At 56.5% G+C, this 11,161-nt stretch overlaps 1 protein-coding gene across 1 annotated transcript in view; it reads right to left on the bottom strand.

Annotated features, from left to right (window-relative positions):
• Window positions 1-6,676: 6,676 nt before the first annotated feature.
• Window positions 6,677-11,161, bottom strand: part of EFNB1 (ephrin B1) — a 13,064-nt gene continuing 8,579 nt past the window's right edge. The window contains exons 2-5 of the mRNA XM_029241431.1: window positions 9,968-10,245; window positions 9,109-9,201; window positions 8,763-8,891; window positions 6,677-8,596 (exon numbers count right to left, since the gene is read on the bottom strand). Of these exons, the coding sequence (XP_029097264.1) occupies window positions 8,184-8,596; window positions 8,763-8,891; window positions 9,109-9,201; window positions 9,968-10,245 (913 nt within the window). The 3' untranslated portion in view covers window positions 6,677-8,183. The remainder of the gene's footprint in view (window positions 8,597-8,762; window positions 8,892-9,108; window positions 9,202-9,967; window positions 10,246-11,161) is intronic.

The raw sequence follows: 11,161 nt of genomic DNA, 5'->3' as shown, positions 1-11,161 counted from the left end.
TCTCTCCCCATGCTGGCACCACCGCCTCACGCCCCTCAAGTGGCAAAGTACCTAAGCGTTTGGACTCTGGATTCAGGCTTCTTGATTTCAAGTCCTTGCTCTACAACTTCCTAGCCGTGTGCCCATGGGCAAGGTACTTTCCCTCTCCGAGCCTCCATTTCCTCATCTGTAAAACAGGGCTAATAGTGGTTCTACCTCAGATAAGGACCTCCCTTATGAGGCTCATGAGACTTGCGGTGTCCATGGAACAATGTATGTGACTAAGTTTTGAGCACGGTGCCTGGCCCGTAGTAAGTACTCAATAAATGTTTGCTTTTATTGTAGGGTAATATAATAAGGCGTTGACTCTGCCGACTGGCTGGACAGTAATGTGAGCAGGTAGAGGGCAGAGACAGAGCCCTGGGATGAGGTTCCAGCCCAGCCAAGCCCATTCAAGTGGACAGATGTTTCAAAGGTTCATTGATATTGCCCTGTGCTCAGGTCTGTTCTGGGCCCCACTCTAGGTAAGACACAGAGGTGGATGAGGCACAGTACCTGCTCTCCAGAAGCTCCCAACCTATTGGGGGAAACAGACACAGGCACACAGTATAAGCAGAAGCACTGCGAGAGCTGAGAAGAGTAGCAACTTTGCCTGGATTTGAGGGTCAGAAGCGTCCATGAAGGATGCACAGGGGCAAGGGGATGGGCGTTTCTGGCCGATGGAAGTGCAAATCGGAAGACTCAGAGGCTTAAGGGTGCCTGTGCTGGTCAGGGACCCGTGAATAGGCTTGTGTGATTGGGGTGTAAGTTGAATGTGGTGTTGGAGGGGTTGAGGTGAGAAACTTAAGAGGTGGGCAGGGGCCAGATCAACCAGGGCCCTGACTGCCATGATGAGGAGTTGAGGGATGACTGACAATGTGAAATGGAAACTGAGATGACAAGATCAGGATGGAGTTTGGGAAAAATCACTTTGGCTGCTGTTTTGCAAGAGAGACGGACAGATGGAGGCGGGGAGAGAAGTTGGGAGGCGATTGCCATAGTCCCGGCAGGAGGACCGGAGTGTTGGCATTGGGGGTGGTCAGAAGTGGGCAGAGTCAAGAGATGCTGCAGAGGCAGAACTGAAGGATAACCCAGAAGTTTCTAGCTCAGGCCCATCTGTGGCAAGACCTCAGCTGAGCTGGGAGCAGACACCTGTGCTCTGTAAACTGGTCTCTTTTCCCCCTTTGGTGTTTATTTTCATTTCCTTGTAAAGTTCAATTCAGAAAATTCCTATCTTGTTTCAGCTGAACTGAAGAGAAGGAAGGTTTTTCCATACCCCAGATGGGATCTGGGTTCCTGGGGCCTCCCAGGGCCTCCCAGGGCCCAGGCTTTGCTGGTGGCAACTCCAGCAGAGTGATGTTACACAAAGCTGGGAAGATCTGTGGGGCTAGAGCCCAGGAGAAGGCTTGGCATGGCTTGGCAGGACTGCCGTGGGGGATGAGAGCAGTTTGGCCAGGATCGGGGGACTGGAGGGGGCTGTGCAGAGAGAGAGAAGCGAGCAAATCCTGCCTGTTTCCTCTTTGAAAGGAGAAAGGCTCCCTTCCCTGGGCAGTGCCCCCTGAGTCACGGACACCTCTGGCCTTTTCTTTTCTGGATTCCACGCTCCCAGGCTCCACTGAGGGGTGTCTTGGATGAGTGTCTGTGCTAGAGGGAGGGATCCCAGAGCCCACAATCAACAGCCCTGGATGGGTGTGGGGGTGGGGTGGGAGAAGGGGGATTGGGAGGCTGTGAGGTAATGTGAAGAGGCAACGGGCTGAAAGTCACAAGACCTGGGTGAGGGCCAGTCCCGGTAAACTCTCTGTGTGACTCTGGGCAGTTCCTTCTTCCCTTCTCTGGGCCTCAGTTTTCCCATCCATCCAACTAGGGGGCTGGACTAGAAGGTCTCTAAACGCCCTAACAGCTTGAAAGATTCCATTCTCTTCTCTGAATCTGCCCAGGGGGAGGCGTTGGGGGCTGGGGCACCGGCAGGGGCTGAGAATTCCATAGCAATTTGCATGTGAAAGCATGTTACTGCCATGGCTATTAGTGTGTGCAGGGGGGCTGAAGACAGCGCAAGGACAGCTAACTGTCAGGCTGTCCAGAAAGGCCCGCTGCCTCGGTGGGGGAGGGAAGGAGGGAGGCCCTGGAGGTGTGCAAGGGAGGCTGGACCACCACCTTGGGTTCCCAGGGAAGGGTGAATCCCGAGACCTTTAGGGACCCAAGCTCGAGATGCCCAATCCTGGGTCTGGCCCCTACAGGGACCTCCAAGCTGTCGTGTCGAGGAGTGACTTCAGAGCTGCGTGAGGTGCCACAGGAGAGGGGCCCCCAGGGAGGGGGAGAAACTATTAGTGCATTTGCTTTTCCGGGTCTGCTCTTACCAGGCCTAAACCTCCCAGGACCATATTTTCCTCAGGTTTATAATGTGACCTTTTGGTAATTGCTTTGTATAAACTTACATAGTTTGTCAATATAAATACTGTGTGTGTGTGTGTGTGTGTGTGTGTGTGTGTGTGTGTATATATATATATATGTTTGTTAGGTTCACTCACACAAACTCCTGGGGATTCTGGGAGAACAAAGCAGCTGTGTGCAAAAAGGGCTCACAGCTGTGGCCTGTGAGGAAAGAGAGGTGGCTCTGTCAGCGCTCCCTGTGTGCCTTTAAGTCCCTTCCGGTATCTGGGTCTCAGTTTCCCCATAAGGGGTTTGATCTGGAAAGGAGCTCTCAGGAAAGTCCTAGCTCTGCCATTTCCTGGCCTCTGACCTCTCAGATTCTACTGAACAGGCATGAGGGCAGCAAGGGAGGCCACCAGCCAGTCCCCCCTGAGAACAAGGGCTCTTCCCCGCAGAATCCAGCTGGCGGAAAGGCCCTGGTGCAGGGTGGCTTCCACGGTCTCGGCTGCTCCTGGTACCCTGGAAGCAAAGGAGCCACCTGGAGCTCCTCCCTAGGGCCCTGGTCAGAAGCCAGGTCTTTACCCACTGCTCCTGCGGAGGCTGAGAGAGACCAGCCCACGGGGCCACAGGGGTAGGTAAGGGCTGAGGACGCACACCTCTTCTACTTCGGCTTTGGGAGGTGTTTATCATGGGTCTATTTTGCCCAGCCCCCAGTCCAGGTGGGACTGGGGCTGGGGGAGGCAGACTGGGATTGAGGCCTCAAGATAACTCTGATGAGGATGTTTAGGAACTCTGTAAAAGGCCAGCTTTGGTCAGTGATGATGGGAACAGCCAGGGCTTGGGGGCCACTCTCAAAGCAAGAAGGATCCCTGGGAAGCCCAGCCCCGGAGTCCAACTGCCCACTCCACACCTCGTGAGAGAAGCAACAGCTACCACTTATTGGTGCCAGGCATTCAACACTTGTTTAAAAACTATGGATGAGTGAACAAATGGAAGGCTAAGTTTAGTACCCAAGCTTTTAATCCGTGTATCCTCCATTCTGCCTCTCACATCACCACACAAGAACTTTAAGAGCTAACCAGGCACCTAAAGGCCAGTCTAGAATGTGAGGTCCCTGGGAGCAGGGACCTTGACTATCCTGTTCATCACTGTACCCTAGTGCCCAGATTGCTGACTGGCATATAGTAGGTGCTCAGTAAATATTCTCTGAATAATTGAAGAAATCTAATCCCACTCCTCATTACCCAGACAGGGAAGTCGAGGCCCAGAGAGGCAGGGACCTGCTTGCAGCTGGTCAAAAAGTCACGGTAGACCTGGGACAGGCCCTGGGCTCCAGCCTCTCAGCACAGGGCTCTTTCCCCTGTATCAAAAGGCCCCCGTGGCAAACTCCTCCTGCCCTTCCCTATCCCTTCACGAATTCCTTATTCCCCGCACCCCCAGCTTTCCCTCTTTCCTTTCTCTTTGCCAGCTGGATAATTAACCACTGGAAACAAAACCTGTAATTACTGTCCTCCCCATGCCCTTAAATCGCTTTCAGTTTGGGCTCCATGACCCCCGTCCTGAGTGGGGGTTGGTCTCCCCCTCAGCAGCCTCCCAAAGGGGGAGTCAACCTAACAAGCACCAGCTGAGGCCCCAGCCCCCCAGATCCAGTGGCCAGCTGTACAGGAGGCCGGCAGCAGATGGGCGAGGAGGGTCCCCTGGCAGGCTGGGGCTGACTCAGCTGGGGTGTCAGTGGGACTGTGACGTGCCCGGGCAGGACAGGAGGCCAGGCAGGCGGGCCGGATTTCCGAGAGTGATTGATGCCAGGTGGCCAAAGGGCCGCTGGCTCAGCAGGGACCAACTTAGGATGGTCCCAGTAGAGCCAGGCCTTTTCTTGGGTTCTTCAGCTCACCCTCATGCCCCTGCCTAGAGGGTGCCAGGCCATCCACATCCCTGGTGCCTCCGGGAGGCCTCCTGGGAGCTTAAAATGGATCAGCGCAATAAGTCCCAAGAGCCCTGGCCTTCCAGCTCCACAAGGCCTATACCTTCAGGGAAACTGAGGCCTGGTTAGCACCTGCTCAACTTGGCTTCGTTGGTGATCTGGGCTCAGCCTGTGCAGGAAGCGAGGCAGCTCCACCCTCACCTGGGAAGCATCCTCTATCCCTGACTCACCAGGAGTTTGGGCCCAGCTGGGACAGGAAGGAGAGCTGAGGGTGGGGCCCGTCTGGGGCCCTACCACAGGAGGCTCACAACCCCTGCCTCCAGCTAGCTAAGCTTGTTCCGTTCCTGACCCACACAGAGGCTAAGGGAATGGCGGGGGGGGGACGGCTCCCGTTCTTCAAGAGCCCCAAGGAAGCACGCTTGCTCAGTCCCACCCAAGACGGGGCAAGGAGCAGGGCGGTGGGCCGGAGGAGAATCACCCTCTAGCAACTTCTGTTTGCTCATGGTAGAGTAAAAAGACCTGGACTTAAAGCCTCGTGCTTGCGCTCACTTGATGTGTGTTCTTGGACAAGTCACCGCCCCTTGCAGTGGGTCTGTTTCCTCACCTCAAATATGGGGCAAAGAATTCCCCACCGTCCACCCTCACAGGGAAGTTTGTGAAAGTCAATGAGATAACATGTGTAAAAGTGTTTTTATTTTTAACTGGCAGGCACTGGCCGGGTGAAGGACACTGCCACAAGGGGCTACTGAGCAGTGCTGTGTGGCCGGCACAGCAGACACGGAGCTCAGACCAGCAGCAGCCACGGTGCCCAGGCCAGGGCAAGTGACAACAGCAGTCACAAACCTTCTGGGCTGTTGGAGAGGCTGCCCTATACTCTGCTTTGCCGTCTCCCAGAGATTTCACTTCACACTCCTCACAGCTACTCCCGAGGGGCCCCCAGAAACTCGATCCTCTACTGAGAGGGTGGGGGCAGCCGCGTCCTGGGCTGGGCGGGGGACCACCCAAGGACACTCATTGGTGATGTGTGGGAAGGGCTCTACCCAACCCAGATCAGGCTCCCCCTCAGTTAGAGACATCAATCTGGCCTGAACCAGCCCTGAGTAGAGACCCCTGGCCCAGGCAGGGGCCCCCCGCTCTGGGCAGGCAGTCAAGCAGCAGAGGCCCCATCTGATCCAGGCACTTCCTTTGGTTAATGAGAAACCAAATAAACAGCCTCTGCCCCAGCTGGCTTCGGGAGCACCCCGGCCGGGCCCAGCCCTGCCTGCTCCAGCCAGCCTCCCTCCCTTTCACCCTGCAGGTCCCGTGACTTTCCTCCCTTGCCTCCTCCATGCGCTTCCCACTTCCCTCACAGCCCTGCCTGCTCCTTGGCTGGTGCGCTGGGGCTTCCTGCTCTGGATCGCTAACCAACCCTCCCCTTCCTTCCTCCTCCTCCTTTCCTCTAGTGCCTTCTTACCCATTTTTAGCTGCTGGGATCCCACTTGTCCTCCTCTCCTGACATCTGTCTCAGCCATCTCCATAAGGAGGGAGTCCCCCGCCCAGAAGACCTGCGGGCTGCTCCGGGCCTTGCCAGCCTGTGTCTCTGCTGTGGGAATGAGGCCAAACCCTCTTCAGGGCACTCACTCCACTCTCAGACCATCAGCCTGCAGGAGGGAGATGCTCAGATGCTTGGGTGCTCGGGGCTGCTCTAGCTTGAGGGCTTTGTCAGCCGGAAGTCCCCGAGTGTGCCATGGTGAGAGCTCTGGTGTGCAGGAGACGGAAGCCTCTTCTGGCTAAGAAGCGAACCGGACAGCCTGAAGCAGCCTCGTTACCCAGCGGGCCACAGCTGAGGCCCAGCTCTTGGGAAGTTATTTCTAGCCACCTCCAGGTGTCTTGAGGCAGGGCAGGGCTGGGCCTGCCAGCAGGTCCCAGATCTAGCCCCAGTGAGGTGGTGGCAGTACTTGCGGACACACCCAGGTCCCCATGGAAACACCTCCTCCCCCATCTACTCTCTCTAGCTGAGCCTAGTGCCAGACGGGGCAGATGCCCATGGCCTATGCCACAGCGGTGATAGGATAGACAGCGGGATATGGTCACAGGGTCCAGCAGAACAAGAGGGTAGAAGAACTTGTGACGAAGAAGGGCACAGAGCATTTTCAACATCTTGCTCCACTAGGACAGCCACCATCTTCCCATACCAGACCAGATCACCAGTGTTTTGGGCACATGAAAATCACACACACGCTCGCTCTCTCTCTCTCTCTCTCTCTCTCTCTCTCTCTCTCCCTCTCTCCCTCTCTCCCTCTCTCCCTCTCTCTCTCTCTCTCACTCATATACTCACTCATACACTCACACTTCATTCCCCAACATCACGACACCATTTTACACCCATTTCTCCATGTGGTTAATTTTTTTTTTTAGTTCTCATTTTTTCTAAGAAAAAAGCAACAAGAAAATAATTCAGAGTTTATACAAAACATCTTTACATTATTTTTTTTCCAAAAAAGACTAGTATTTACACAAATGGCAACAGAAACAAAAACAAAAAAAACCTTTCGACTGCCACCTGGAAGGGGCTGGCTGTTCCGCTCCCTCTCCCACCTGGCAGTGGGGTGGGCACCTGGCCAGGAGGCAGTGTGGAAGTGGATGGTGGGAGGCCCAGCTCCTTCCATGGCCACTCTGGGAGTGCCTGCAAGGCGCTTGCTAGTGGCAGTCTGTTAGCAGCCGTGCTGGCAAGGAGCCGGGGTCAAAGTGCACGGCGTGCTGGCCCAGCCCTAGGCAAGCCTCTTCCTCTTTTCAAGCCCCAGCCCAAGATTGGGGGGCTAGCGGGAGCTGGGTTAGGGGGGCACCCACCCGAGCTAGAGCCCAGAAAAGAAGCAGGCTACCTGGCCTTATACCCGCTTAGTTCTCCGCCCTGGGCCTCTGTTTCCCCACCAGGCCAAAGGGTGCCAAAGGTGAGGGGAGAACAGGGCAGAGCGGAGAAGGGGGAACTCCCAGCTCTGCAGGGCAAATAGCCACCTGGGCACCTCACCTCCCTCCACCCCCCATGAGGTCATCTGCCTGCAGCAGCTCTCCTGTTCCCCAGGCAACAGCCAATTAAGACATTAATAACCGTGAGAGTGAGGGAGGCAGGATATGCCCAAGTATCCCACAGGAAGTTTTTTTTTTTTTTTTTTTTTTGGTGGAAGGGTGGCAGCCACTACCCCATTGCCAAGATCAGCACTGTAGAAGGAGAGTCAGTGGGGGAGGGTGAGACACCTTGCCCAATGGCACTCTTGTCTTCCCTCGTGGGCAAGAACAGCCCTGGCCTGTCGCCTCCCCACAAAAAATACGCCAACAAGTTTATAAAAGAAATGCCATCCTATGCTTCCCGGCTGGCCACATCCTGCCCCAGGCCCCTGATACTGCGGAAGGCTGGGCTCAGAAAACCTGGGGAGGGGCTGTCTTTTCCATTTTTCCATTTTTCTTAAAAAAAAAAAAAAGAGAACAGATGAAAATGAGTTGACAGCGAAAAAAATGAACACAGAAACATTAAAAACAGTGATGATAGCGGACAAGAAGTCCTGGGAAGGGAGAAAGGGGGCGAGGGGGCACAGGGCCAGGGGGGGCGTCTCCCTGCCTGCTGTCCATCAGCGTCCGACCCTGCCCTCCAAGAAGGGGTGCCCCCGCAGAGCCCAAAGGCCTGGCCAGAGGGGGAAGGCACAAGAGCATGGGGGCTGGGGGCACAAGCACCCCCCTCTGAAGCCCAGGGGGCGGGGCAAAAGGGGGATTATAAAAGCCAAGAAACTACAAAACTAAATACAAAGATGGGCACAGCTGGCAAGGGGAGGGACGTGGGTGAGGATGGAGAGGTGCAGTCCCGGCCGACTGTCCCTCGGGGCCGAGGCTGCCAGGGCCCTCAGACCTTGTAGTAGATGTTCGCGGGGCTCTGGGGCGGCATCTCCTGGACGATGTAGACAGGGTGCCCGTAGTCCCCACTCACCTTCTCATAGTGGGGGCAGTAGTTGTTCTCTGTAGTCCGTAAGGGGATGATGATGTCGCTGGGCTCAGTGCCCGCCGTGCCACTGCCCCCCTTAGGACTGGCCAGGGTGCTGAGCGAGAGGGCGGGCGCCCGCTGTTGCGTGTGCTTGCGGTGCCGCTTGCGCAGCTTCAGCAGCAGGACGGTCAGAAAGATGATGATGAGCAGGAAGATGACGCAGCCGGCGCCCACGGCCGCAAACAACGCCACCTTGGAGTTGAAGAAGCTGTCGGGGTCCCCGCTGCTGCCTCCACTCCCACCGGAGCCACTTTTCTCATCCTGGTTCACAGTCTCTGTGGACGGCGGAGGGAGGGAGGGAAGGGAGGGGAAGAAGCTCAGCCAGGGGTCCCAGGGACACATGGCAGAGCTCGGGCCACGCCCTGCCTTCCTTCAGAGCTAGGGCCTGAAAGGGCAGCCGAGCAATGGCTTCTGCCCTCTGGGAGACTCCCATACGCTCACCGTGCTTGCCGTCAGAGTCACCCAGGGAGCCCCGACCACCGGGGGCCTGTGTAGCCATCTTGATAGTGTTGTCTGCCTCCTTGCTGGGCCGGCTGGTAGTCAGCTGCTCGGGCGTCACAGCATTGGGGTCTGGGGGTGGGGAGAGAACAAGTGAAGGGGGAACTCCAGCAGCATAGGTGCCTCAGTTACATGGCACCCACCGGCCAAGAATGGCCCGGATACTGGACCTCAGATCCCCTATCCCTACTGCCCCCTCTGCCACTGCTCCCCATGCCACCCCCCGCCACCCAGTGAGGAGCATCTGTCGCAAAAGCCTAGCTGAGGAGCCCTCGGCCTGGGCGCTCACCTTGCCCAACCTTCATGACGATCTTCATGGTGCGTGTGCGGCACACACCTCCCTCCCGGTTCTCCAGTCCCTCCAGGCTCCCATTGGATGTAGCTGCAGCAAGAGGCCAGAGCAGTCAGGAGGAGGAAGAGGTCTGCCAGCATTACCCAGAAGCCCTAGTGATGTCTAAGCCCTTAAGAATAGAACTGGGAACCAGGGAGTTGCAAGCAGCTCCCACCCACCCGTGAACCTTTCTACTTCTCTCCTCCCACTAGGAACAGAGTGCAGGAACTAGCCCCTCCCACGAGGATGCTGCTCCCCTATCATGACCAAGGCCAAAGGCCCTTCTTTCTCAGCAGAAGCTACACGTGTCTCCTCATTGGGTGACGTTGCTCAGAGGCCAAGCAATTAGAACTGGCATGGTGAGGAAGACTTCTCCACAGACTAGAAGGAGTCCTAGATTAGGTGTCAGGAGAGCTGGGTTGGAAACCCAACCCGCTCCCTAACTCTCTGTGTGATCTAGGGCAAGAAGCCCCTTCACCTCTTGGGGCCTCAGTTTCCCATGAAGAGAAAGGCTGAAGCTCTGCCAATTCTGCCATTCCCAAGGTTAGATCTTAGGTGGGCAAAGAAAATAAGAGAGAGAGCACCGCGGATCAGAGTCCTCTCCCACCCAACTCCCAGAGCCAGGGCGAGCTGGCAGCAGAGGCCCCTTGGTAAACGCTGGGGCGAGAATTCCAAGGCCACACTACGAGGAGAGCACGCCACTCTTCAAAGGGGACTGGATCAGGCTGGGCCTGAACTGTGTGCAGTCTCAATGCACTACTCAAAAGTTCCCACTGCTACAGGACAGGAAAGAACCATGTGGTGGGCAGGGACTCACAGGTAATATAGTAATCGTGGTGCTTCTTGAACTCCAGGCCCATGTAGTTGGGGCTGAACTCCTGGAACTTGATGGTGAAACGGATTTCCTGCTCTGGCCTATTGCAGGTGACCAGCACGTTGGGGTCGAGCACGGTGCTGCAGGCAGCTGCCTGCTCAGGCCGCACCAGGTACAGCTTGTAGTACTCATAGGGCCGCCCAGCTTCTGCTCGGGGGCAGATGATGTCCAGCTTGTCTCCAATCTTCGGGTAGATCACCAGGCCCTTCCCACTCAGGAACCTGCCCAAGAGGGAAGAGATGGTTAGCCTCGGGGTTGGGGGTCTCAGGCCATCCCCAGAACCAGGGGAGCAGACGATGAGGGCCAGGCTGGGCACACTGGGTGGAGATGGCGAGGACAGGCATTCTGTCCTTTTTCCATCCTTATGCTGGGGGTGGGGAAAGAACCATGCTGCCAGCAGGGTGTGGAAGGGGTGGCCCATGGGCAAGGCTGCCAGGCTTTGACTGCTCCGCAGGGTGGGGCACTGCCTAGCTGGGGGAGCCCTTTGTCCTAATGTGGCATTTCCGCAGGGGGGGCTGACGTGGCAGATGGGCTGGGCACCTAGATGTCAGGCTTGGGTTGCCTGGATGTGGCAGCCCTGTCCTCCTCGCATCCCCAACACACTCACGTTCCTTCACAGCCTCTGCTACCGGCCCTCCAGCACACATGTGTGTATACGCGCTCATGCGCCCAGACACACACAAAGAAGCACACACACAATGAGCCCTAGAAACCACCCCCACAGCTCCCAGCCAACGGCTGGGGATGCACAACCTATCTTGGCCCCATGCCTTCTCCCCCATCCTTGCTAATCTTGGGCATGATGGGGAGATAGGAACAGGCCTTGCCTAGAGCCAAGGGATAATGGGCACAGTCTCCAGCCAGGTACAGCTCCACACAGCTCTCTCCACTCCCCACTCCCACTGCCTGGCATCCTACCAGGACTCATCCCACCCCCATAATGCAAAAGCCTGAATCCCCAAATCTGGCCAGTCTCACTGCAAAGGATAACAGAGAAAGGGGAGAAGAGGCCTGAGCAGGAACAACGGATCATATAAGACAGAACCCCAGGAACCTCACTCATCTGCCTTCTAATCCACTCCCACCACATACACACACACACACACACACACACACACACACACACACACACACACA

This window comes from Monodon monoceros, unplaced genomic scaffold, assembly GCF_005190385.1.
Source record: "Monodon monoceros isolate NGI ecotype Baffin Bay Population unplaced genomic scaffold, NGI_Narwhal_1 Super_Scaffold_22, whole genome shotgun sequence".
NCBI classification, from domain to species: Eukaryota; Metazoa; Chordata; class Mammalia; order Artiodactyla; family Monodontidae; genus Monodon; species Monodon monoceros.
Note: the sequence above shows the minus strand (reverse complement) of the source record. Positions and strands in the feature narration are given on the sequence as shown.